This window comes from Colletes gigas, unplaced genomic scaffold, assembly GCF_013123115.1.
Source record: "Colletes gigas isolate AHSC1104 unplaced genomic scaffold, ASM1312311v1 Colletes_gigas_Sc00015, whole genome shotgun sequence".
Taxonomy (NCBI): Eukaryota; Metazoa; Arthropoda; class Insecta; order Hymenoptera; family Colletidae; genus Colletes; species Colletes gigas.
Window position 1 is genome coordinate 5,964,720 of NW_025106644.1, and position 27,659 is coordinate 5,992,378.

The following is a 27,659-nucleotide window of genomic DNA, read 5'->3' on the forward strand; positions in this document are numbered from 1 at the left end:
GTTAATGCCTGGCCATTTGCCGCGCGCTCGTTCCCGATAACCCCATTAAAATCACAGTCAAACTTTCGAATCGAGTTCCCCGGGTCCGTTTCAATCGTTTCCAAAGATGTAACACGAACTTTTACGCTTCCTTCGACATTGTTACCCGAACATTCGTGTTTTAAGACCGGTAAACATTTTGTATACAAGAGTATAGTGTTCCACGGACTGGTCGTTTGATACGAATCCACGCGCGATATCCGCGTATCGTATCACCCGTTCCGTATCATCATGGACAAACGTTGCATCGTGGAAATATCTGAAATACATACATTAAAATAGAACGTGTTTCTGAATTCTCCATAAACACCAGGGCAACTGGAAGCTTCCCTAGAGGGGCTGAGTCAACCGAATCCCCGGTATCGTTGTTGCTTTGAACAAAGGATTTTCGTACAAACAATATTTACGTGTGCAATAGTAGAAGGATCACGAGAATGCTCGAGCCTCGAGAATCGACGGTGAACGATGAAAATTTATGAATTCCTCCTTAAAGCCGGTCTGCGTCTCTCGAGATAGCACGGCTCGTTTCGTAATTGGATTAAACCAATGAATCATGGTCGTTAAACTGTTTACACCGCGGATCACCTGTTCTTCTACATTCCTTCGTTCCTGTCCGAGGTATTTTCTCGCTGTAGGTAAACATTGAGCCTGATCCCTAACTGTTATGGCACGCACCGACATTCGTTTCACCGATAATATTTATTCATCGACGCCGAGTTCCGTCGACGATCGTTTCGCCAACAATTTCCACCTTTCACAGTTTTAATTTGTTCTAGCATGTATAACGAATGGTATTTTTATTCAACTGTTGGTGTACATACGCGAATGTGTCGAATAAAAATATCAAATTCATACTGCAACGCCGGTCGATATCTATAAATAAATAAAAATAAATTCTGGCAATTCAATTTATTGATTTCATATTATATTCTTTATTGCAATATTTATAATCTTTGATTTAAAAATTTTTAAAGTTGTCCCTTGTTTCACAGTAGTATTAAATATTTGTCGAATCACAGCGAATATTCGTTCGAGGCTGGAATTTTCGTTTCGTAAACCAATATAATCGCGAAACGAAGGACGCCTGGTCGATCGAGCATCGTAGATAAACAAGGACGGTTCCATAGCGACAACGTTCGATAGTAGGTTGTCTTTGTCTCGTAAATTCCAAGGACCAACCTTGTAAACAAAGTCCAGGCAGCTGTTGCTAAGACTGATAACACGACCATCGCTCAGTGTTCAAGGAGACGTTGTAAATAACGTTTAGGCATCGTATTCAACGCAATCGTAATATATTTAATTTTATTTTATTCGATATACGACGCAGGATGACGATCTATCGTGTGTGCTCTTAAATAATTCGTCGCGATTCTTTAAAACAAATCAAACTTTACTACAAGTTCTAACAATGGTCTCTTTGGAGTGTGTTTGTTTTCTGTTGGTAATGTACAAAGTGATAGAAGCTGTCGATATTGATAGTAGGAGGATTAAATTGTATAATTAGTGATAGAATAAAATCCTGTGTGCTTTTAAATAATTCGTCGCAACGCTTTAACACAAATTAAACTTTGTTGCAGGTTCTAACAATGGCCTGTTTGGAGTGTCTCTGTTTTCTGTTGGTAATGTACAAAGTGATAGAAGCTGTCGATATTGATAGTAGGAGGATTAAATTGTATAATTAGCGATAGAATAAAATCGTGTGTGCTTTTAAATAATTCGTCGCAACGCTTTAACACAAATTAAACTTTGTTGCAGGTTCTAACAATGGCCTGTTTGGAGTGTCTTTTCTGTTGGTAATGTACAGATACAAGGAGGATTAAATAGTGTAATTAGTGATAGAATAAACGAGAGCTCGATAGAATAGGATGAAAATTAAATTTCGTTTTTCTGCCGTTTCATCTTTGTTTTAGTTCGTCGAGGAAGTTCGTTGGATCGTCATTGGCCGAACGATGTTTTGCGATGAAGGATGGACGAACGGATGCGACGTCATCGGGGCTCACACAGTGATCTATGGTAACTGATAATGAAAGCACGGAAGGCGAGATACCGCGTTGCAAGCTCACCCGCATAAGCTATAGTTTCCGCGGGAGACCCGTCACATGGCACCCCAGCTTCCTTCTCTGCTTCAGCTTTGAAATTATACCCTCGCAATACAAGGATCTCGCTGATAAAAGCTTGAATTATGAATATCGGTTAATTCACTGCACAGGATACGCCTTCGTGTCGAATGTCTGTTCATTTGTTCGCGTGTCCTCTTGTTCAGTGTACCGTGACAACGCCTGAGTTTAACACATTACCGGCCGATAGCGTATTAATCGACTTTTTTACCGACCAACGCTTACCGACCGATAGCCGATTAATCAACCGCTACCGGTCGGTAAAGTGTTAATAATTCCTAGGTTATCTTCTAGTTAGGGAACAATATTGTAACGAACAGCGTTTAAATAATAGGGAGAATAAAAAAGTTTGACAAGGTGGTATTCATAGTGCGCGTTGAAGGTGAACGGGGAAATTTAATGCAGCATCTCGTATGCGCAGTGACGTGTGAAAGCCGCGGGGCAATTTGTTCCTCATTAAAGCGTCACCGTATTCTTCCGGTTCCTGGTGCCGCGACGGAAGTCCGCGGAAGATTTCGCATTAACCCGGAAACTTGGCGCAACTTTCTTATGACCCGATGGGCTCCCAGAGCCTGAAAACTCATCTGAAACTCGGATTAGGGTATAATGTTGAAAACAAAGAGAGAAAAAAAAAGAAGAATAAACCGGAAAGCGCGAGTGGAAGGGACCGGACACGTTCGTCGCGAAAGTTGAAATTTCAAATGCGGCGAAACACGTCGGTGGGGGGAAAGGGGGAATCGTCGTCGGGGAGCAGAAGCAAAGTTTGTTAAACAACGAAGAAAGTAGAAGTAAAAAAAAAAAATGAAGGAACCGTCTGGATGGAGGCCGAAAGCGGACGAACGAAACGAAAACGAACAGCGGGTTACGGAAACAGAGTTGCGAGCGGAGCTTTAAATCCCGGAGAAACGAACCAGGAAAAGCGCAGCGCGCAAAAAAAAACGCGCCGGGAAAAGTAAAGAAAAGGAAAGTTGACAGAAATGAAGAACGAGAGACGATAGAAGGCTACCGGGAATCGATCGCGGCGTTCGAAATAAAACCGAAAGGAACGAAACAGATTTTTCGCGGTTAATAAAACCAACGCTACCTTTACTAGGATTTATAATCCCATATTTATAAGTTACACGACTCGTATATTTGGTTAAAAGTAAACGAATGAAAGTCTCTGTGGTTAAAGAAAAAACAAAGGGGGACATCGAACGATATTTAAGTGCTCCGCATCACGTTGGCGTTAATAATTACGGGAAATCGACCAAGTTCTCGCGGAAATCCCAACGGACGTAATAATACTCGGCCATCGTAATAATCGTAGTTCGCGGACGGTTTTATGCGAACGCCAGCCTGTTCGCGCGGAGTTTGCGCCAGCGGGTCCATAGCGTTTCCTAGGAAGACCGTATCATCGAATTCGACAGGGTTTTCTTCGCTCCTGGAGTCGGCTCCGCGAGGAGTGAAATTGAAATTTCGCCTCAATTTCCGTACATCCGATCCTCGGCAGAGTCACTTTGAATTCTTCGATGTTTCGCGACCACGATAATTCGTTATTTCGCGGCAGAGTAATTCCCAACGAAATTTATTTCAGTTTCGAAGACGAATAGACTCACCTTAGTATTGTCATCTGGAGAACACGTAACTCATCGTTAAGTGAATTAGCCACAGGTTCAGAAACGCCCTTGAGACTCCGTTCCCGTCGTGCACCGCGGCCGGCAGTTCCCCTGAAACCACGGAGAAGAAGGAAATAAATGAAACGAAATTCCCACCGAAAGTCATCGAAAGTCGACACCATATATTAGTAAAAAATACGGGAATTTTTATACCTCCACCTTGGAAATAGAAACTTCCTTCCTAATCATTGTTCCCCGATCCCCATAGACGTTTCTACGCGAGATCTTGGCGCGGTTCGGTAAATCACGCAGCCGAATATGTTTTATTTCGCTTGCGTGGCCGGCGACAGACTTGTAAACGGTGCCCGTGCCGGCGACAAGAACACATTTGTCATTTCATTAATGGTTGTTCCATCTATAGGTTTTCTGTCAAGCGCAGCCCGCCGCAGCCCGCCGCAGCTTGATGTATTTTGGCGGCGTCCGTTTAATCGCTCTTCGACCGAGTTACGTTTCCTAGATAATAGTTGGAGGCTCGGAGCTTTCATGAAATTAGGCAGTCCTTATTAATGGCTCTTGCGCCACGAGCGGCCTATCCGCTCTCTCCTCTTGTTCGTTCGTTCGTTCAACCAGAAGCGCATCGACTTAAGCCTCGTCGCGCGGGTTAACCGTGGCCCCCCAAAACTTTCCACCAACGTTTCCATCCGTTTCCTTCCTTTCCGGGACGCTCGTGATGCTGACTTGCCGCTTCGGACAGATTACAGACCCGCGACAGCCTTCTCGCGTGTAATTTGCACGCCGATTCTTTTCTTCGTTCCAACCTAAATTAAGGGCCTTCTTATTCGCTAAAAAATTCCAACACAGATTGAAACGCAACTTGATCACCGGCGTTCGAGATTCGAGAGATTCTCGGGGGTGGAAAAATAGGAGCCGTGATTATCGACCGTCCGATTCCTCCCGGAGGATCGACGGCAAGTCTCTTCCGGTACGTCGCGAGTCTCTGATAGAAAACGTGCTTCCGGCCGGTGTCCAGGATCGCTCGAGAATTTGTCTCTCTCGATTCCCCTTTCCGGGACCAGCGAGCTATCCTCGTCCTTTCGGTTTCTTCTTGGAATTTTTCAATTCGTCCCTCCCGCGACTTCTCGCCGGATACCTTTACGCGTCTACTCGGTTTCCTTCTCTTTCCCGAATTTTTCCTTCCGGCGTTTCATCGGCTGCCTCCTTTGATCTCTCAATTCCGCGAGCCCGTGTCCTCTCTTCGAATTCGAGATTTATCCCCACGGTTTCCGGCCAAAGTTCCTCCGCTCTCCGTTGTCTCGCGTTTTAGTTTCTATATTTTCTTCTTTTCCCTCGCGCAACTTACCCGCTGACTTTTCATTGGACTTTCAATCGTCTTCTGTTCCAGTTTTTCTCTTCGTACAACTTCGCGTTTCGTTTTTACATTTCAACGTCGAAAGTCAAATTCCCATTTATTCATCCAGCATCCACGCAGTCGATAACAAATGGCTCCCTTCTATATCATTATATGGGAATAACAAGAACAAAGAAAAGACAGTCTCTCTGCTCTTATTGTTTCCCTTCATCAAGCTTCTTTCGTTTTCTTCCGGTCCATTGCTCCTTCGCTAGCAGCGCGGGTCCTTCCATCTTCTTTAAATCTGTCGTCGCGGCTTCTTCCCCCATTTCTTCCAATTTCATATATATTTCCCATTCAGTCTCGCGGCTGCAAACGGCAGAATTTCACGTTGCCATTCTTAATCCGGCCATTCGTCTCCGAACGCATCTTCACGCGCGGATCTTTCGCTTCGACGATCGCCTAGAAGCCTAATCGTTCCAAGACTTGCCACTTTATAGCTCTTGGCTCCGACCCATATCCCAGAACCTTTTAATCTTCCTTGTCGTCGTCGCGCGAGAGAAAGGGTTTCGAGTATCGTCACGGTCCGCTTTGATCGACCTAATTTTATTCCTCTTCTCGACGCTGTCGCGCGTGCTCCGATTTCTGCTTACAATTAATATCCAGAACGAGTGTTTAATCGGATCTCTCGAGTCGTACATCTTGCTCGATATCAAAGAATGGAAGAGCAAATATAATCTCAGGATTCCGATACTCTCCTTTCGATCCTTTGAACGTTCCACGTGGCTTTCAAATATTTAAACAGCTGCTTTTTAAGCATCCCGAGAAATCGAGTTTGAAGCTTCGCTAGATCGATCGAGCCGGATCGATAATTGATACAATTTGCTCGCACCCACGCCGTGATTGAAATTTGATGAAATTCTTTCGAATGCTGTAGCCGTGGTTCAGTTTCCAATAATGCTCGTCGAAAAATTTGATCTTTCCGCGAGCCACCGCTAAGCGGATACGAAGCCAAGGATTTTTATTATTAGAGTTTCGTGGACGGGGGGCCCGGTGGTTGGTCAATACCACTGGATAAAATTGATGTGTGGCCAACACAGATACCCACTAAGACGAAACAGGACCTCGTAATTTTCTTACACGATCTACTTTGGCCGCCAAAAATATAGACGCAGGTCCTTTTAAGCTACGCTCAAAATTATTCCTCGAATTAATATCTATTGATTTTAATATATCGGTAACAAGCCAGTAATCGTGAAAGTTTGCACAAAGAACTTACTACGAGTACTGGGTTAAATAAAATAGCTTGTAGGGGCTGTAATTGGGTGTTTTATCGTACGTTGTGGAAATATTGAGATAACAAGAAACAAGTAAGCAACGAGGCGTGCAGTGTCACGGCAATTGGTCGCAAACGAATGGTCCGCTAATCAATGGACAACGGGGCGCGTTCGGTGAACAATGTATTCGCAGCTTGTCGTCCCTCGCCAGTTCATTGTTGTTTCGATTCAGGCCGGTTGGATACATTTCCTGCGCGCGGTCGAGTGTTCCGCAGCCTCCGCGACGAGAGTGCACGGAGCAGAACTTCCTATTGACCACTTCCTCTCCGACTGGAGTCAGGAATTGAAATTCCTGGCCCCCCGGAACGGAAGTGACCGATCGTCCGGCTGCTTTTTCGGATCCGCGATCGTACGCGACTCGTTTCTCACGCCTCGACGCCACCGATCCTTCTTTCCCTTCATTTTTTCCCCGAAACTTTCCTTCGAACCACTTTGCCAGGACTACTTTCCAAGCGTGCACCAACTTTGCGTCTTCCGTCGAACGCGAATTTTATCATAAGCGATGTTTCTTTCTGGAAACACAACGATACACGAATCGATTTTATCGAGGACGGGGATCCTCTTCGAAGCCTTAAATTTAAGTCTATCGCGGCCATCGAGACAAAAGCTTTTACTTTGGAAGATCCTTTGGTGGTCCCTGGGGCTCTATTTATTTTATGTTCATAACTTTTTACGTTTCTTTATCGTGTTTCGTTTCATTTCACGCAATGGAATATTGTCAGTCATCGTTGACCACTATGGTAGCGAACAGCTCGTGAAATTGTCAACTGTACGAGCATAAATGGAAGAAAAATCTCCGTGAATTAAGCTCGCCGCGATTTAATCAAGCGAGACACGAATTATCGAGACCCCCGGCGAACTTTAATTAGACCCCGGTGATCCTCGACGCTCCCCTCGTCGTTTGATTTGCCCCGGCGGCAGCCGAGAAAGAGAAATTAGTGGATTAAGTCGCGACACCGGGACCTGGTTTCTTTCGCCTCCCGAAGGATTTCTCTTGGCGAGAGAATAGTCCTTGCGAGCTTCAGGGGTCCTCGACGCCTCCTGAAATAAACTAGCCACCGGGCAATCGCGATCGAATCCTCGATCCTTTCCTCTCTTCTTTGATTATCGGGGTTCCCTCGAATCCGAGGCACGTACCGCTAGTAAGTTATTTCGTTTAAGAAGAGTAGACGTGACGCGCGTTAGCCGCGTGATCCTTTGGGTCTCGTTGATGATAGTCGAACGAATAAAGCTGATGCGACACTCGGGGCTCATTTTCAACCGAATGATTTTCTGCCAACGAACTGACAAACCCTTCTGGCCATTCGTCAAGCTCAATTTTCAAGATAAAATTTACTCCAGTCGTTTCGTCAGACTGCAGAAATGTTGCTAAATTCCTTGGACGTATGAAATTTCCATATTTCCGGATAATAATAAATCCTGTTCGATTTCAGTCGAGAATGTAAAAGAGGATTTTATCGTAACTTGCATCGTTAATCAGCAAGCAGGATGGGTCAGTCTACTCGATCGTTCGTGAAATTAATATCAAATGCCCGATTTTTCCAACTGAATTCGTTTACAGATTGGTTACTGTAAAAATATATTAACGTTCTTAGTTTTAGACTCCAAAATGAGATTAAACGGATCCTTTGCTTTTACAACTAATTACCGCTAACCAAGTCTTATAATTCTTTCGTTGTAAAGAAGAATGGAAGACTGTAATAACAAACGAAAGTATAAAGAGCCTGCATAAATTTTTGAATGCATCTTGCCGACAGCGGTGGTTAAGTACCGTTACGAATTAAAATAAATGAATATTTTACGCGCCAGTACTAAAATCGACCGATAATCTGGATAGCGTAACAGCACGCTTACAACGTGCGGCGGCCAGTCCGCAAAGAGCGTACTTAAGCTTATGGTCGTCTAGGGTTTAACAACTTGGATAAAGTATCTCGTTAGTGTGTGCGAAATTCTCCGTCGCGACGTGCCGGTTTACGTTAGCGTGTTTTTCCTGTAACGCGAACAAACACAACGATAGGCAAACCCCTAACAATTTACATGTATTTTTCAAGATAACAAACGCACGGAAATTTACAGAAACGTGTTTGCTTTTTCTCGATAAAAATTCCGTGTAACAAATCGTCCTTCCGTGAATAATCCAATTACTTTCTAACGTTTGCCTTCGTTAGCAGTTCCGATTCTTAATTACGTATTCTCCAGTTTATTTCCAGTTGCAGGGGTTAATTACAATCATTTTTGGTCAATAGACATACCCCCGAATTCCTACCCAGTTTCGAGAAAAAAATTAATTACTGAAAATGTCTGACCATACGTTGAGTTCTACCCCTGAAATTTTTCGGCGAAAAAGAATCTATTCAAATCGTTCTGAAAAAATTATTTCCATTTGCAGGGATTAATTACAATCATTTTTTATCAATAGACATACCCCCGAATTCCTACCCAGTTTCGAGAAAAAAATTCGAATAGGTTTGTAATTTTTCGGCGATATTAAAAAATTTCAAATCGAAACAAAAATATTATTTCCAGTTGCAGTGATTAATTACAATCATTTTCTATCAATAGACATACCCCCGAATTCCTACCCAGTTTCGAGAAAAAAATTCGAATAGGTTAGAAATTTTTCGACGAAAATAAAAAATTTCAAATCGTTCTAAAAAAATTATTTTTAGCTAAATGAGCTAATTACTTTCTAACGTTTGCCTTCGTTAGCAGTCCCGATTCTTAATTACGTATTCTCGGCTGAAAAATATCCACGTCGTCGATCAGGCGGACGGGGTTCGATCTAAGGACGTCGTGCAGGATAATTATCAATTTTACGTTCGTCGATAATTAGTCATCTTATGCGGGATGCATCCGACTCCGCCTGAAATTGGTCCAATTCTCTAATTGCGCGAATTACCTAAGGAGCTTTGAGCAATTAGCGTGGTCGGACGTTTGACGTTCTGCAAATTATAGACGAGTCTGATCTGTGCTCTATTGTCTCGTTTGCCCCGTTGCTCGTGGCTAATAAAACTTAAACCAGCACAGAGGAGTCATTAAGACGATGCGCGACTCGTTGAACTTCCCTTGGGCTTCCCAAATTCTACCCGCGATTAAGATCCTTTGGCGCGGAGAAGATTTCAGACGAGGACTAATATTTGCTCGTACGCTGGCAAGAAGGTCTCGCGTGGCTTCCCTCTCCCGGAAGTTAATTTGTTCGGGTGTTTCGATTCGACGCGATAAAAATTCTCGTGCCCCGGGGTCAGGAAGCATTAGAAGTGTCCTGGCGAGTCACGAACAGTCAAAGATTCCGCGGAACCTCCCGGATAAGGCTGGCAAATGGCGGAAAAAAGTGGCCCACCGATAACTGGCACGACGTTACCTTTCATCCTCGTTGCTCGCTATCTCTCTCTTTACCGGGCACTTCCGGTACCCGTAAGTTCCATTTTTATGAAACGCCGGGCAAGTACGGTCCGTCGACGGACGAGCATAAAGATTGCATTCGAGTCGAGCCCATTATCGCGCCATGCTCGAGAAATCCGGCAAAGAGGACTCCTCCGATTTTTTCGAAACAGTCGATAATTTACCACCGAGATCGATTCTCGCGACTGACCTTCTTTCCGGGAATGATTGTAATGTTTATTCAGAGATCGTCCGCGATTTCTATGGAGGGATAGAAAAGAAGTCGATGCCTCTGGAGACATTTTGAAGAGGCTACGTGCTCTCGTCGGTCGAGCAATCGATACCCGTAGCTAGCTGCAATGCTGACGGAACGCTCGAATGAATTTCGGCTAGGACACGACGTATACCCGGAAACATGGCTGACAAGGACTGCAAGCGTCAACCAGAATTTAGGCCAGATACGTATTTCAAATTCGTCACGCGCGATCGATCGATTATCTTGCCGGATAGAGCCCCCCCGGGGTGACTTGTTCAGAGATCGTAAATAAATAGAAAGTAAATACCAACCGGCGAGAATATTCTTCGAGCTTGATGCACGCAGAGGTAATCGAATTTACGGATCGATGGAACCGAAGAAAGAGGTCAAAGTAATTCGATGGCGGATTGCCTTTCTAACGACCAGATTAATCTCGCGTTATCCCTCGGTTACTCTCGGCATAGCTCGGCTTGGAAGAGATTTGTAATTCCAACGAGGACGGCGGTTATTAAGGCTTAAGTTAAAGACGATCGGGGGACGTATAACTTGCCAGGAACGGTGGAATTCCGGAAAGGATACCGAAAGCAAAAAACCTCTGTTATGTCTACGTGCGCACAATCGAACCGAGGACAGCAGGCTTCTTTTCTGTATCAAGAACGGAAGGATTTCTGACGAGAAAGAGCTTCATCGCGGGAGCTTTCGGCTCCCTTTTATCCTGAAAACGTGAGTCGCATTGTCGCTTACTTTCTAGGGACGTTCGATCGCTTCTCTCATTATTATCCCGTTTCTGCTTTTGTAGGTACTCTGTGCAACGTTTCCTGTAATCGTCACGTAAGTAATACGCAGATTGCTTCCAACGAGCAAACCCTTTCTGTTTCAGAGTCGATGACTTCTGATAGGTAGTTTCAGTGTTCGCGTGGACACGATAAATCAGGCTTTCGGTGGTCGAAGGTACAGGGTTGCATAAAAAGACCGATCGTATTTCCATCCGCTTGTTTCCATAGAAGGAAGGATCGCGAGCATCTGCATGCCCGGAGATGTCCCCCCTTAATTGTAAGAGAAAAACTCGACGCAACGATAAATCGCGACCCTCCCGCGGAACGTACTCCATTTTTTACGGGTGCTCCGGTTTTTATCATCCTCCGAAGCACTTTAATATACGATCGCGCGATTTAAATTAATGAATTTTCCAACGCGACCGCCGCCACGACAAAGGCATTAATTTCCGTTCCGTAGGTATTCGTTCGTTCGATCGTTATTAATACGCGTTCGCGTAAAAATTCTCGCTCGAGGGGTAATTCGAGCCGGTCGCGTGTCGCATTTACGAATATCCTGGATCAATATTTTTTTTTTAAATACTCTAAACGCAATTCTCTGGCGAACGAAACTCACCGTTCAGTACGTGTACCGCGATGGTGGTGTTGGCTTTTTCGGGAACCACGCAGCTATAGTTGCCAGCGTGTCTGGGGCTGGCTCTCTCGACGATCAGGGTGCTGACGATCACCAGGACCTCCTTGCTGCCCGTGATCTCCGTCGTTCTGTTCTCGCTGGAATAGAGATACCCAAACGTGACCCACATCCGATTCGCGTATCTCGGATCCTACGTTCTCGAGAAAAGGAGTCGAGGGGTGGTCCAAGAGTCTTGATCTTAGGTGTTTTCGCGCTCCGGTTGCAACCCGCGCGGCTGATAATTTCATTAACGCGGGATTGTCCTTTGGGAAATTGCTTTCGGTCGACGAACCTTATCGCGCGTCGCTTTCGAATCTCCTTTCGTTTAAATAAAACATTTACTTCTCCTTTCACGGTACTACGAACCGGGACGAGCTATTCTCTAATCAAAGATACAAACGGGAACTATCTTTCAAGGCTCTGTATTTTTAATCCCGGACAATGGAATCGGAAGGACGAGGGTAAAATGTACCTGACGTCTTCGGTGAGCGTTTCATCCCCTCTGGTCCACATGACAGACTCCTTGAGGTCCTCGAGGACGTCTCTGGCCTCGCACCTAAGCTTCAGAGCGCTTCCAGCCTTTAGGTGTCTCTCTTTAGGCACTACTCGCCCGGAATCGTCCGTTATCGTCAATTCCGGCGCTGAAAATAAAAAACAACTCTTCTAAAACATACTTACCCCTTATATATTATCGATCATACGTCGAGTATAGTTCTAAAAAGCTCACTTTCGAAAACGTACGATCGCTCCTTATTGCGATGTCGAAGGCACGGGAATCGCGGCGGTAAATTCAACCGGAAGCCAACAAATTATCAGGACTCGGTTGCCTTTCGGGGCAGCCAACACCGTGGGTGACAAATGGGACACGGACAGGAACGTATCGGTACGTGACCGGCCATTGAAATTAGGCTCGAAAGAAAGTAGAGGCTGCAGGAGGTTTCGCGAAAGAAAATCGACGTCGAAGAGCGTCCGTGACTGGGAACGCTAATGCCTCGAAACATCAACCCTTCGATGCGTGGGCGATCTTTGCGTTATCCTTCGATCGAACACACTTTTATCTGGTTACCCGAATATTTCGTTTCATTTTTTTGGTGGAATCTTACATCTAGATAGTGAATTTTCCCTATAATCGTGTTAAAACTTAAAGAGTTTCAGGGTAAAGAAAGCTACGTGACTGAAAAGATTTAATAAACGGTTATTTATACATTTTCTAGTCACGTATCGATGATTTTTTGGACGTCCAGAGCTAGTTTAATAGATGCTCTTTCCATCTTATGAAATTCTACCCAACCGGGGTGTAAACTACATTAATAATGGAGTTTACGCGTCGGTGATACGGCATCGAAGATCGATGGCGCGTGGCTCGCGACCCTTTTACTTAAACACAAATCAATCCCAGGGGATTTTGCGGTAGACGAAACAGATCTTGATTAATGTCCTTAATGCAGGCGACGATGATACGACGAGGGGACTTTAGGATTAATTCGCTAAGGACCACCTACTAGTCTTCTTCCCATCGGATCGAGATCGGGATTAAAAAGTCTGGAGCGAATATATTCTCCCAAAGGATTGCTGCACGTTCGAAACGCGGAGAATAAATCTTTCTTGAGTTTTCAATTTATACGAGAGGTTGTTAAGAAACAACAGATTTTCTCGAACGTTGTTTTCAACCAGTCGAAACCTGCAAAAATCTGTAAACTCGATCCGGACAAAAAGCTTGTAACATGAAAAAGCAATCCTGGACGATATCGTAAGGTGCACGGATGGATCGCCTAAACGGACAGGTCGCGCGATTAATCATGTCGAGCTCGAGCCAGCACGTGAGAGCTCATTTACCGATTGATCGTGCTGGATAAATAATTGCACACCGAATTCCTGTCAAAGTTTTTATAACCTGAACAATAATTATAATAGAATTCTGTTGGACGTTTACAACGCTTTTGAATAATGCTACCAGAGGGGATGGAATAGGAAAAATTGGCGACTGTATTTCGAAAGATAACCGCGGGCGGATAAATTCGCAGCGCCCGGGCAGTATATTTGTTGGTATTTTTATTCCCATTTAGCGAAGGACGTGATACGATTAAACTATTAACTGAATTTCAGTAGCGAACTTTATTCCGGTATACACAGCTGCTTGCGCGGATGGAACCGTCCGCGTGTCACGATGTTTAACTTTTTAACGTCGTTTTTATACGAAGCTACATTTTTCGAAAACTCCCGATATAAATGCAAAAGCAATTTTCGTTAAATGTGAATCACTCCTGTATTAACTCTTTCGAGAAAAAAAAATGTTTGATACTCGCGAACGCGATAGATTTGGATTTATTTCCCCCGCCATCTGCAATTACTAATTCCTTCCTCGTTATTGGCGATAAGATGAAATCCTTTGCAGACGTCGATTCGTGAAATAACAGTAGTCGAAGTAACCGGTTCCTGGGAGCATGGTTCGACGAACAAACGCGAGCAGGAATCGAATGGAAAATATAATCCGCGGAGGCGATAGTCGAGCCCGGGCGGGAGTTCGAAATTTCTTTCGATGGATCATTTTTTAAGCTCCTTTGGGAGGAACGGTCCGCGGACCAGAACGGGGACGACGCGGAAAGGATGCACATCCAGCCGGATGGTTTCCCAGGGGGACATCAGAAGTCGCGTAGAAGAAGAGGGATGGGAGAGAGGCAAGTACTCTATATTATTTAAATTGGATTCCGCGATTCCGTATGGCGCGGATTCCACGCCGCCCCGATCTTCGACTTTCTCGATCAGTTTTGCGAATTGATTTCTCGTCGACGCTGAAATATTAAGCTCCTTACGCTCCGTACATTTCGAGGAATGCTCCTCCACGCATGCAACGTTATTCCTTTTGGGAGTTATGGACGGATATTTCCATCGACCGAGTCATTGTTCGTCCGTTGGTCGCGGGACAAAGAGATCAGGCTCCTTTAATTACAACCTCCTTCGCGTCGATTGCTCCAGCGATCCTGGAGAAACATCGTCGTCTCTCGATCAGACTTTACGATCGACTCCTCTCCGTCCATCTTGGAACGATATTCTTTGTTCGTAATTAAAGTCAAATAGGCGAGACAAGTATCGTTGTTCCGGTCTGTAATTAGGCCTTCCCTTTGAACCCATTGCATCATTCTTTACGATTCCTTCGGTTAATTGCGGCAAAGTTCCAACTCCTTTGTTTGCAGTACACTTTGACAAGAACGAAAAAGGAGGCACCGAGCTTAGGAATCTGTAGAATTTAGTCTAAAATCCATCGTGCAAGGACATTGAGAAGGTTTCTAAGTAGAATAAGGTGGTATTGTGTTAGGTGGTAATTGAATCCGTCGCTCGCGAGACAGTGTGACTGCCAGAATGGTCTAGATTCTATTCAGGCAATTCGGTTACTCAAGGAGGACTGTATTCCGTTGAATATATATCAGTATTAGGAGAATGGAGCATTAATTATAATTAATTAGACGCGTCTGTTCGCAGAAGCATTCTATCGCTCGGTTGCGAGACGCTCGAGTAGAAAGGGTCGACGCCTGGTCGGACAAACGATCCCTTGAATATTCGTGGAATTAATAATTATAGGAATACTCTTTGATTCTTTCGTCAGCCTCTCTGCCTCGTACACTCGAACGAACAGTCCGCGTAAACGAGTTTAAGACCATTGAAGGTTAAAATAATTAAAGGTAGAATCCCAGGAAAACGTCGAGTATTAAAACTGGCACGCCTGTCGTCGAGTTTCCGTCTCCGTTTCCATATGTCTTTTATGCTTCGTGTTTTTGTACAATGATGCGCTCCCGACACAAGCGAAAAGAAGTCGAGGAATCAATGGAGGAGCAACGAAACGTCAACTGTCGCGGAAAGAAGTTGCCGGTGGATGGCCATTCATGAATATTGAATGTAAATTTTAAATAAATTTAATTCGCTATTCATGAAGCTTGAATATTCATGCGGACGTTATTGACAAACCTTGTTTTATTGACGCAGTTTGTGTCATTCCCACTGTTTCCGTTCAACCGACCGCGGAATTCATATCACCTGCGTCTTCTTCTTCTTCGATGCAACGTTTCGATCTCTCAATGGCGGGTTAAATAAACACTCCAGCTTCGTTATTTCCTTTTATTTAAAGTTGCTAAAATTGACAGAATATTTTCTTGGACGATCTAATAAAGCGTCGAACACTTTGACGAACGCTGATCAATCTTATCGATGGCCATCGTCCGAACCGTGACAAATATGCAATTTCGCGGTTCGCTTTTGCTTCCCGATCGGGTCCGGTTCTTTCTCGTTCCATCGATCTCGTAAAATTACTCGGATCCGCGAATTTCCTGGCCCGGTGGGGGGCCCGTGGAGCGGAAGGACCGCCGCCAGGAGCGGGTCAAAGAAATTCCAAGCAGCTCGACCGATCGACGGGGACGGAGACGGGAAAGGAGTCGTGTAACAATGTCGGTCTATCCGGGTTTGTTCTGCCCTACTTGGTCCTTACGGCAAGCTTTTGTTCGCGGAGCGGCCCTCTTCGGATCAGATCAGATTACTGGCCACGAGGCGCTTTAGTCGAGGAAATGCGGGTTTCCATTGCACCGAATTGGCGACGTAAGGGGATCCGGCGGACCTATCCAACGATACCTAACCCTTTCCATCGGTGGTGGCTAGCTCTCTCTCGCCTCCTGTTACCTCGATCTCGAATGTCGCCCTTGTAGTACCTTCCTCGACCACCCTTCGTCTCGCCTCTCGGTCAAGCTGTCTGGCCCTTAACGTCGATGGGAAACGACTCCGGGCGGAACGAGATCAGGACCGAGTTTTATTTCCAGTTTTGTTTACGTTCCCAACGATTCTGCGGACTCTACCGGTCCCGAGAGTGGATTAGTCGCGACGTACAATCGTTCTCGGCTTGCCCTAATCGCGTTACGGATTTTAGAACCGAGGATTCTCGAGGATTGCGGGAGGACGTTCGGTGGAATAACGATGATTAAATGATTTGTTGGCTTTCCTGCACCGAGTTTTACAAATTTAAAGCCAGAGCCAAGCGGAATTTTCGCTCACCCGTGACGATGACGTTGATGTTTTTAACCAACGGCGGATGAGTCGAGATTTGGCACTTGTAGAGTCCCGAGTCCCTCGGGGTCGCGTATTGTATCTGTAGCCTCCAATTGCTCGGGTACCTGGGGGATCAAACGTTAATTCACAAGTTAGAAATCATCTCTATAGGAAATTCATAGCTTTTTTTGAGCTAAAATTAATAAAATAAAATGAGGTTTACTTGAAATTGAGGCTGATCCGTCGATCCACGCTGTGGGTGGCCCTGCCGATCGTGAGGAGTCGAAAAGAGTCGTTGCTGTGTTGTTGCAGCCACGCCACCTGAACACAGAAAATATCCTTCGTTATTACCTCGTAAATCAGGGATTCGTTCGGGGGAGAGGAGGTCGCCTCGTCGAGCAAAGAGGCGTCGTATTGTTTCCGCGGTCCAACGACCAGGGAAATTAAACGGGATCTCTACGGAAAATTAATAATTTCGCGGGAAAAGAGTCGAGAAGCCGTTGGCTGAATCGTTGGCGAACGAATGCGCCCGGCAATTTCTTCGTAAGCGTTCTGGAAGAGACCGGCTTACGTTTCTCGTTTCTTCGCCTCCTTCGACCTTTTTCATCGCCGTGAACTCGATTCGATTCGTGACGAAACGTTGTCGAATTTTTAAACGCGAGGCACAACTAAAGCGAACCGATATTCGACGATAAAATAATCAATTTCGATGTTATAAACGATTTCGTTGCGCGCCGGGGAATCAAATAACGGCACGCGTTGACATTATGCCAGCACGGCCGCCAAATATGCGCGATAATAGCACGGACGCTATCGTTTCCGTCGTTATGAAAACGCCTCGCTTTGAACGGGGCCAAAATTATACGGCATTAAAGTTGTAACGTTTAATGCAAATGCCCCCGTAGAATTCGCGGCCGGATTTGTTAATTAATCGAGTGCGAATGGGCCGCAACGCCGATTTAAAATACAATACGTTACACGATTATCTCGTGTACGGAACATACGATCGTTTCCCAGGTATTCGCAGAATTCCTGGATAAACTACATCGCGGCATTATATTTTAATCCTCCCGTGCCAACGTTCCTGTAAGCGCTAATGATCCAGAAAAAAACAAAATGTTCTTTATTTTATACAGGGTGTTCGGCCATCCCTGGGAAAAATTTTAATGGAAGATTCTAGAGGTCAAAATAAGACCAAAATCAAGAATATCAATTTATTGATTGAGGCCTCGTTAAAAAGTTATTCAAAAATTAAAATAAAAAATTTCAAATCGGTCTAAAAAAATTATTTTTAGTTGCAGGGGTTAATTACAGTCATTTTTGGTCAATAGACATACCATCGAAATCCTACGCACTTTCGAGAAAAAAATTAATTACTGAAAATGTCTGACCATACGTTGAGTTCTTCCCCTGAAATTTTTCGGCGAAAAAAAATCTGTTCAAAGCGTTCTGAAAAAATTATTTCCAGTTGCAGGGGTTAATTACAATCATTTTTTATCAATAGACATACCCTCGAATTCCTACCCAGTTTCGAGAAAAAAATTCGGGAAGTTGTGAAATTTTTCGACAAAATTGAAAAATTGCAAATCGTTTTGAAAAAATTATTTTTGGTTACTGGGGTCAATTACAGTCACTTCTGGTGAATAGATATAACCCCGAATTCCTACCCAGTTTCGAGAAAAAAATTCGAATAGATGCCTAAATTTTTCGCCTGAATAAAAATTTTCAAATCGTTTTGAAAAAATTACTATCGGTTGCAGGGGTTAATTACAATCATTTTTGGTCAATACACATACCCTCGAAAACCTACCTGCTTTCGAGAAAAAAATTCTTTACCGAAAATATACTATGTGGCCGGAAATGTTTCTATAACTTTTTAACGAAGCCCCAATCAACAAATTAGTATCCTTGATTTTCGACTTATTTTGGCCTCTAGAATCTCCCATTAAAATGTTTTCCACGTGTGTATACATTTGAAGTGGCGTTTCGCGATTAGAAATTGGCTAGGGAAGTCGTCGATATTCTCGCGGCGTATCTTTTCGTCTCGCGACGGGGCTGTCGACGGAATCGGTTTCACATTACGTATTCCGGGGAATATGAATCCATCTGGAATCCCAAGCGGGCGCGTCCCCCGCGACAGAGCGACCGGAGAAACGCGGGATTCGACGGGAGCTGATTACGATGCGAAAAGTTTCTTCGGAAGGACCGTTCCGACGACGCTAACGAGAACGATGTTTGCAATTACAATCGGTTTTCCTCGCGATTCGCTGAATTTACCAGCTGCGCTCGCCCGTGCAAACGGGCAAACGCCTGGATTTCCCAAACTCCGCGCTTCGATGGTAATTGCGATCGTTTCTTCGAAGCATCGGCCCTTTCGAGATTGCTTTCCGACTTTGAGGCCAGCCACGATTCTTGGTTTCGTCCCTCGATCGCCGTTGTTTCGTGCAGGAAGATAATACTCGTACGTACAGTAGAGTCCAGAACAAATTTTACCGTCTCTCTGTCTCCCTGTGCAGTCACCATTTTTCCGAGAAACTAAGAATTACGGACAAGGCGTAATTGGATCGCTCGATGGGCTTGTATCAATCTCAATATATCTGATTTAACGCAGCGGAATATTTCAACCGAAGAGGGATCCGGGATATGGTAACGTACGATCCTATTCGTCATCGTTACGTCACACACTCCATTTATCCTGCTCGATGCATAAAAAGTCCTCCGCGGGGATGGAAATCACGAGAAAGGGAACCGTATTTGTCAATCCTCGCGTTGCGATACATTTTTCTTTCATCCTAATTCATCGTCTCGAGAGTTTGAAACAAAGCAAACGTCGCGAGCCCTTTTTGTGTCACGAAAACGTCGAAAAACGCGACAGGATGATCGAATATTCTCGACAAAGCAATGGTCCTCTAAATACCTGGAAAAACCAGTCTAAAAGCATTAAATTTAACAAGTTTTACTCACCTCCTTGTTTCCTAGCATGCCGATTCTGCAGTCGAGCAGCATAGTGTTCCCTATCCTGGAGGTGACGTTGATCTCCTGCTCGCCGTCCTCGAAGTACGGTCCGAATTTCCCGAAGGCGCTGTCCACGGTGGGCACGAGGAATTTTCTGACGGGCACGAGCGTTCTCTGGGTGGTGGTCGATAGCTGGGGATCGCGATCGTCCTCCGTCCCGGTCTTGATCAGCGGCTTGATCTCGTAGAAACCTTTGGTGGACTTGCCGCTCGACAGAAGATTGTTCAGCGGCCTGGAATGATCCTTGTTCGTTTCCTGGTTGACGAGGCGTTCCTCCGCCGGGGGTGGGACTTGGAACGAGATCGCCCTAACGTCCTCTATGTTCTTCTGGACGACGGGGCTCGTACCCGCGTCGATCGAGACCGCCGTCGAGGCAACGACCTCCGCGATCTTGTGTTTGTCCGGCTCCCCGGCGCTAATTTTTACGCTCGCGGGCTCGTCCGTGGCAGTATCGCCCTGAATATCGGTGCTGAACGTGGTTTCCGCTCTGGTCGAGGTAACGTAATCCCCCGTAGTGGGCTGCGGCTTGTTCTCGGGCTTGTCGCGCTCGGATATCCTCTGGACGTCGTTAAGCGCCACGGGAGTAGCCAACGACTCGCTTTGATCCTGCTGCGGCTCCGCCAGCGAGATGTTACCCGCGTTATCCCCCTGTCCAGGTATCGTACCCTCGCTAACGGCCTCCTCCTTGCTCCCTCGAACCGTCCAAGTCGTCTCCACGGTCACCTTCGTCAGCCTTTCGTCCTCCTCCACGCGTCGATCCTCCTCGTCGACCACAGGATGATTGATACTGTTCTCGATGGCGCCGTTCTCCGGCTCTGCGACACAGAAAAACACAACCGACGGTCAGAGAGTGGTTTTCAGGGGGAAAAAGTTTAATTTTCACGGATGCCTCCTCCAGTTTTTTAACGAACCCTTAACAGGATGGTTAGGCCATAAATACAGGAACAGATAGGATGGAAATATCTCTTTTTCGTAGCGATTCTGGTCGTGCATCTTTCAGTGCCCATCAGAAAAAGCGAATATCGTAACCCTCAGGCGGCCTCGGTACTCTATACTCTTCAGGACTTTGAAGAGAAATACCCGTCATTTGTAATTTTACGTCGAGCAATATACACGCGAGAAGTAGGTTGAAAATATCGACGTTTTTCTCTCTTTTTGTTAGCCTGTGCTTTAGAATGATTAGTTCCTTTTTCTCTATATTTTATTCGAATTTAAAGGGAATCGTAAAGGACGATACGTGGGACAATTTCAAGTTTATTCATTTATTTCTCATAGCTGTTACAAATGACAAATTGCTAACGTAGAATTTATTTTTTCCCCCCCCGAGTCTTTTACACTTGTTTGCAGCCAAATACTCGAAACGCGAGCTCGTTTGTCCGCAACACTTTTATTCAGCGACCACGCTTCGCGTCTTCTAGCCCCGCTACGGTCTTGTTGTTTTATTTGCCGGACTTAATGGAGGTTTTTTGCCCCCCGAGGTCCATCTTAGCGGGCTCGCCTCTTCGCTGCTGTCAGAGGGATCGATACACCACGATGTTGATTAATTTCAGCCACTATTTTCGGAACTGTTTTATATCCGAACGATTTTTGACAGATTTCTCGATGCATAATTAACTCCGATTTCTTTACAGTCTACTGTTATTTTTCGTATATTCTAAATTCAATTCCAGTCGTTCTATTCTTTGATTCCACAGATTATTTTCGTTGGCTCGATACATTTCAACCATTTTAATGACCTCGGGACGTAGGTTTCTCTATCGCGTGGGTCGTCGGAATATTTTAAGTAAATCGAGCACTGTAACGCTGTTTAAATCGTAGTCTAAAAATTATTTTCGGTCGCGGGGCTCAATTACAAGCATTTTTGGTGAATACACGTACCCCTGAATTCCTACCCACTTTCTAGAAAAAAATTCGAGAAGGTGTGAAATTTTTCAACGGGGAAAAAAAATTTCAAATCGTCCTGGAAAAATTATTTCCAGTTGCAGGGGTGAATTGCAATCATTTTTTATCAATAGACATACCTCCGAATTCCTATCCAGTTTCGAGAAAAAAATTCGAGAACGTTTGACATTTTTCGGCGAAAATAAACAATTTCGAATCATTCTAAAAAAATTATTTTTAGTTACTAGGGTCAATTACAGTCATTTTTGGTCAATACACATATCCCTGAAATCCTACTCAGTTTCGAGAAAAAAATTCGAGAAGGTTTGACATTTTTCGGCGAAAATAAAAAATTTCAAATCATTCTAAAAAAATTATTTTTAGTTACTAGGGTCAATTACAATCACTTTTGGTGAATAGACTTACCCCCGAAATCCTACTCAGTTTCGAGAAAAAAATTCGAGAAGGTTTGCAATTTTTCGGCGAAAATAAAAAATTTCGAATCATTCTAAAAAAATTATTTTTAGTTACTAGGGTCAATTACAGTCATTTTTGGTCAATACACATATCCCTGAAATCCTACTCAGTTTCGAGAAAAAAATTCGAGAAGATGTGAAATTTTTCGTAAAAATTGAAGAATTTCAAATCGTTTTAAAAAAATGATTTTTAGCTAAGGGGATCAATTACAATCACTTTAGGTGAATAAACTTACCCTCGAAATCCTACACAGTTTCGAGAAAAAAATTCGAACAAATGCCTAAATTTTTCGCCTGAAATAAAAAATTTTCGGAACTGTTTTATATCCGAACGATTTTCGACAGATTTCTCGATGCATAATTAACTTCGATTTCTTTACAGTCTATCGCTATTTTTCGTATGTTCTAAATTCAATTCCATACGTTCTATTCTTTGATTCCACTGATTATTTTCGTAGAACACGTTCCGCATTCTTCGCGTACGGTTCGCTAACGGTGACCACCGCTCGGACAAAATTCGCCCCATTACCCAGAGGAATTATAACGCGTATTAAAATTTCGTCGCATTCTTTCGCGGCCGTGCTGAAACGTTTCTCCGGCAACGAAATATATCTACTGTGCCTGGAAAAATTCCAGACGCTGCCCCGTACGCGGTAACAATGCTCCCGTCTAATTTCTTTGTTCCGAGGCCTTGCGTTTTTACCCCCCCAAAAAACTAGCGCCGTGGGAATTTCATTTTAAAGCCGGGAAACGCGTTCCCCACGGTTCCTCTGAAATGGAAATTTAAGAAAAATCGCAAGGAGCTGGTTTTCGGTCCCAGCCTCCGATTCCTTCGAAACTTTACATATTTTTATACATTATATACTCTTAACTTGGAATTCTATGTGATTAAAGTCACCTTTATCAGAGCAAGTTAGCCCTAATTGTTTAAATAGGCACAGAGGAGAGTTTCGAAGTAATCAGATACTTAAAATTATCTCGTTTTGAAAATGAACTGCTCACCGAATCCCAGCTGCATCGAAACACTTTGACAGTTGGATTTATGGTCCCGTATACTTGATTATCGTAATCCACGCGCGCTGCTTTTGCCCACAAGCACTTCACTTCATTAGCAAACTTCGAAATGGAACTGTTCTATAGATACCATGACTTTCGACAACCGCGGGAGTCTTGGAGCTCTCCGTAAATGATTTAGCACCGTGGAATATCGCAAACCAGTTCATTTTGTGGCCCTTCACTGAGAAAATTGATAACTAAATAAAAGTTCTCTATTAATTTTATACTTAAACTCTCAAACCCTTTGGATCTGCATGCATTTTCGAATAAACAACTCGTTTAATGTCCCAACGACGTCGTAAATACCACTTAAAATCGATTACGATCGCAGGGATTTCCTGGCCCGCGGAAGAAATATCGCAGATTCGGAATTTCGGCTCCCGAAAGGTGCTTCGAACTATATCGCTTTCGTTTCCCACTAGCAGAAGCACAAAAAGCCTGTCTATATTTCGAGAGAATAGGATTTCTCGTATGAAAGGGGATTGCGAAGTTTTTGCGAAAATCGAGAACATGAGCTCGATGTAGTTTCAAAAAAAAAAGAAAAAGAAAATACCTGTACGTGACGGGGATTGGTTCCATATCGAAGAGGGCTAAATAAGAAAAGTGCGGCACGTTTGGAAAATGAAAATAACTTTATTCTCGTCGACGCTCGAACGTGGCTTTTCGATTCGTTCTTTATCCTTGAAATTTTTAATCGATCTTGTTATTAAACGATCCATAAAAGTGAACGTTATTAGTAAATTGCGGTAGAAATAAAGTTAAGTAGAATTATAGATCATAGATCAAACGTGGTGCAAGTAGTAGCGATCGAGGTTTGGTCAGACAGAGAAATAAAATCTTTTTTACGGTAATACGATGCTTTTAACTGCATTCTGTGTTAAAGGAGGACCATAACATTGTTACAAGTACAGAATTTTCACGAATTAAGTACTAATATCCAATAATGGTCAGAAATGCTCGTAAAACGATCGATTATCAAATGATTTAAGTGTTTAAATTGTTCAGAGCTCTCGTTTGAGCTTCCAGTATTATGTCCAGAAAGAGTTTAAATCACAGCTCACGGAAAATTTCGCCAAATGAATTCTATCGTTTGAATTTCAAATCTATCAATGCCCCTGGTATAAAGATAAGATTATCTGCGTTCGAAATCAAAGATAGAGGTTCGAAATCTTGTTTCGGAGGTTGTTAACGCGACAACGATATCCGCTCGCATAAGTGGCGTCTTCTTCTGCCAAATCTCGCGCGGAATACCGAATGCTCGAGACTAGGAAGCAGTTTGCCAAAGATTCGCATCTGTTAGGATCGCCTGATCGATGATACGGTCCTTTAGTCCACGATAGATCTCTAAAAATACGCAATATTTCGTATCTCTTTTTGAAAACCATATTTATTCGCAAAGAGAACAATACTACTCGGTGCTCGTGTAATGTAAAAATAAAAATTGTCGTTAACAATAACTCTGTCCACTCAGTCGCTTCGTTAGTAAAGAGTTTACGCAACGATATTACCGATGAATATTTTTCAAAATACCCAGTGTTTTATTTCTCAACGTTATTGTTTAAATTTTCGTTCGATCGCCTGTCGCGTCCGTTCCTTCCGGCCGATTGAAATTGTAATGCGAATATTCAGAACACCGCCCCGCGGTTTTTACGAGCAGGATGCAACTTGGGCTCTGCTTTCCTGCCCTTTTATTCGTTATTGTGTTCCCATGCGCTCTTTGTGTGTTCGTTGGACGTTATTCGATCCTTAACTCGGGCACTTTTAAATCAATCCCCGAAACGTAACGATGACCCGATTGATTTAATGTGGCCCATGACCCGATTCGAACGAACCAGAAAACGCGAACGAAGCTAGGTCACCGGGCAGAGGCCACAACTTTAAACAACGAAACTATTTCCATTAAAAATATAAATATATTATTCCGTATCGACTGCATACTTCATCCCGGGGCTTTAAGATTAAGCTCTGAAGAGGATGGGGTGAAAAAAGCAACGTTAATTCGCCGTAATTACACGCCGAAGTACCGAGCAATCGGTCACGCAAGTTCGCTTAATTGCGAAATGCCGCTCGTCGATCATAATTTACCGATCTCGAGGCCCGGATTTATGGAACGTGCGAACCGGAAAATTTTACGGATTACTCCTGCAGCTCCTGTTTCGTGTTCTTCTCCTCCGTGGACAAACTTTCAAGCAGACCACGCGTCTGTATCATTTAGTAATCGTATCGGCGTGCAATCCGATATGTCGATACCAAGTCCGCGGCTTTCAATGCGTTTCGATTCTCTCGCGCGAGGGAATATCGTAAGTAGATTGAAAATGCGTTTGTATATTTTTTGGGGACAACTGGAGCATGGAATAAAACTCGTTCCGTCGTTGGGGTTTAAAAATATTTCTTTCCATTTCATATACGCTGGAATATATCTCGAGTAAAATTTAGAAAGATTTTTGGGCTATTTCCGTGAGAAGAAAAATAGTTTCTGGCTTTTAGAGTTGATTTAGTTTAGCTGGTGATGCCGCGGGGCTCCCTAAACACGGTGTGCTTAGGCGAGGGATTAGGCTACGCCCGAATCAGTTTGTTCGTGCACTATACACAGCCGTTGACTGTCAGTCGATAGCAGGATACAAGACCCTGAGCAGTTACGTTAGTCAGGACGAGGCCTTACGAGATCTAGCCACCCACGCAAAGACCTTTGGGCCCTGTTCCTCTGCTCTCAAAGCTCGACCTACTCTCCAACACTCCCAACAATAAAAAAACATTGAAATAGCGTGAAATATCTAGTCACTCGTGAACTCAACATTCGATTAACGAGCTTAAAAATTAATTCATCGATCTAGTATCTTAATTACCCCCTTAGCTGCGAAGTATCCTCTCAATTCACAGGTAAGGGTTCACTGAATCAAAAATAAACTGCAAAGATGGCCTCACTTTTTGAAGTCTCGTTCTACTGAAAGACCAGTGACCCTCGATGAAAGTTAATTAACTTAACGATGGTCCCTACAGTCGCTTATTAAGAATAATATATTGTAAATTAATTGTAAATTAATTTATTCTTGTTACGTTCACTAAGCGATAATGTTTGACTATGTAAAATCCACATCTGTAGTTCCTTAGATATTACATCGTTGTACTAAAGGGTTTAATTACCCGTTAATAAATGAATAATAATAATAGTAATAATAATAATATACATCGAAGCAAACTGATAGGCAATCGAATGGAATTTCACGGTCCGTTAATTAGTAATAGAGTAGAAGAGGCTTAGGATTCGTTCGAGTAACTAACTCCAAAGGGTGAATAAATAGCGCGGAGAGGATATGAAGAGCGAGTCGGAAAGGGTTGGGGTTCAGAATAACGGAGTAAACATTTTTCTAGCACGCTATTTGCACCGTCCCTTTCACAGAACGTTCAACAACGTCCCATTTCGGCCGCGCTCGCGATTGATCTTCAGCGCGTTGTTTGCGCGTAAACGAATTTCAGAGATTATTTCCGGCCTGGCGGATCGCGTCATAAAAAGCGACCAACTGCGATCTCTTCGGGTTACGTGTATTTTTTTTATTCGTCCAACCGAAACGAAATCGGGCCAGGGGCCAATATATGTAGGAAAATTAATAATTACAGCGTCCGAAACTTGATTCGAATGAGCTATTTTCAGTGGCACATGTTCGAAAGATCGATCTTAAGAAAGTTGGTACCAAATATGGGTCAATCGAATTTTCTTGGTCGAGCGGTTTATTTCGCCATAAAGATGCCGAGTCCATCGCGGATAAGATGATAATTCCGGATCTGTCGCACGCATGATGTAGCCCAATGTGTAGGAAATTAGGTGGGCGAATTTATGTCGGACCTTTTGTAACGAGATCCGATATTTGATTCAGAGCCCGTATATTTCATCCTGGCGAGCTCCAGCTGCGTATAAAGTATCGCGCAAACCGTCGAATAAAAATAAATAGCTTTTCATTACCGGGGTTAAAAAATTTGTTTTATTTCTGTATTTCAAATATTTTTATCGATTTCCCGAGGCGGCGAAAGAGGGTAAACCGAAGTGTCGGATATCAGGCGGAGATCGGTTTCCATATCGCGAGAGAAGCTTCGATGTTGGCCAGATGCTAAGCGATACCAGAGAATCACGTTACATAGCACTTCTTGGGTGGTCATGATTTGCCGGGAGTAATTTGTTGTTAGTAGTGTGAGAGAAACGTGTATTGTTCTGAAATCAATAAAAATAAGCTAGTGCTCACCTGACGCCGCGGCGGTGATCATGACGGAGACAATGGCGATGACGCCGAGCACCGATGCAGCCCGCATTCTCCGGCCGGTCATGTCGAGGATCCGCTCGCTCTCAGCCTTCAGGAATCTGGTCCATCGTCTCGTTCATCTTCCCTCTGCGCAGAAAGGCGAAATTGCTGCGTTAAAGCGTTACGATCGGAGGCGGCGCTAAGAAGCCCTCGTAAACCCTCCTCGCGAAACTTGATTTAACACCTCCCCCTCAAGCTTTTCGAGATCTAATTCCGTGTTTACGGGGGACTTTTCAAGTTGTCGAGATATACACTAGGACTTTGGAACTATATTTTCGGCTCGAGTAAAAGATCGAAGCGCCCATGCTGGACCCATGGAGGGTTTTTTTTCTTTCTCTCCCGGAGTTCGTCTCCTTATGCACGGAGGGGGGGATGTTAAT

The 27,659-nt window shown here is 44.0% G+C and overlaps 1 protein-coding gene across 1 annotated transcript; it reads right to left on the reverse strand.

Annotated features, from left to right (window-relative positions):
* Positions 1–3,764: 3,764 nt before the first annotated feature.
* On the reverse strand, positions 3,765–27,328 carry LOC122399900. Its single transcript, XM_043400957.1, has 7 exons — positions 27,223–27,328; positions 19,521–20,386; positions 16,780–16,877; positions 16,563–16,681; positions 11,998–12,166; positions 11,469–11,623; positions 3,765–3,865 (listed from the first exon to the last, which is right to left on the reverse strand). Exons 1-7 carry the CDS (start codon positions 27,302–27,304, stop codon positions 3,765–3,767), a joined length of 1,590 nt encoding a protein of 529 aa, XP_043256892.1. The 5' UTR covers positions 27,305–27,328.
* Positions 27,329–27,659: the final 331 nt, after the last annotated feature.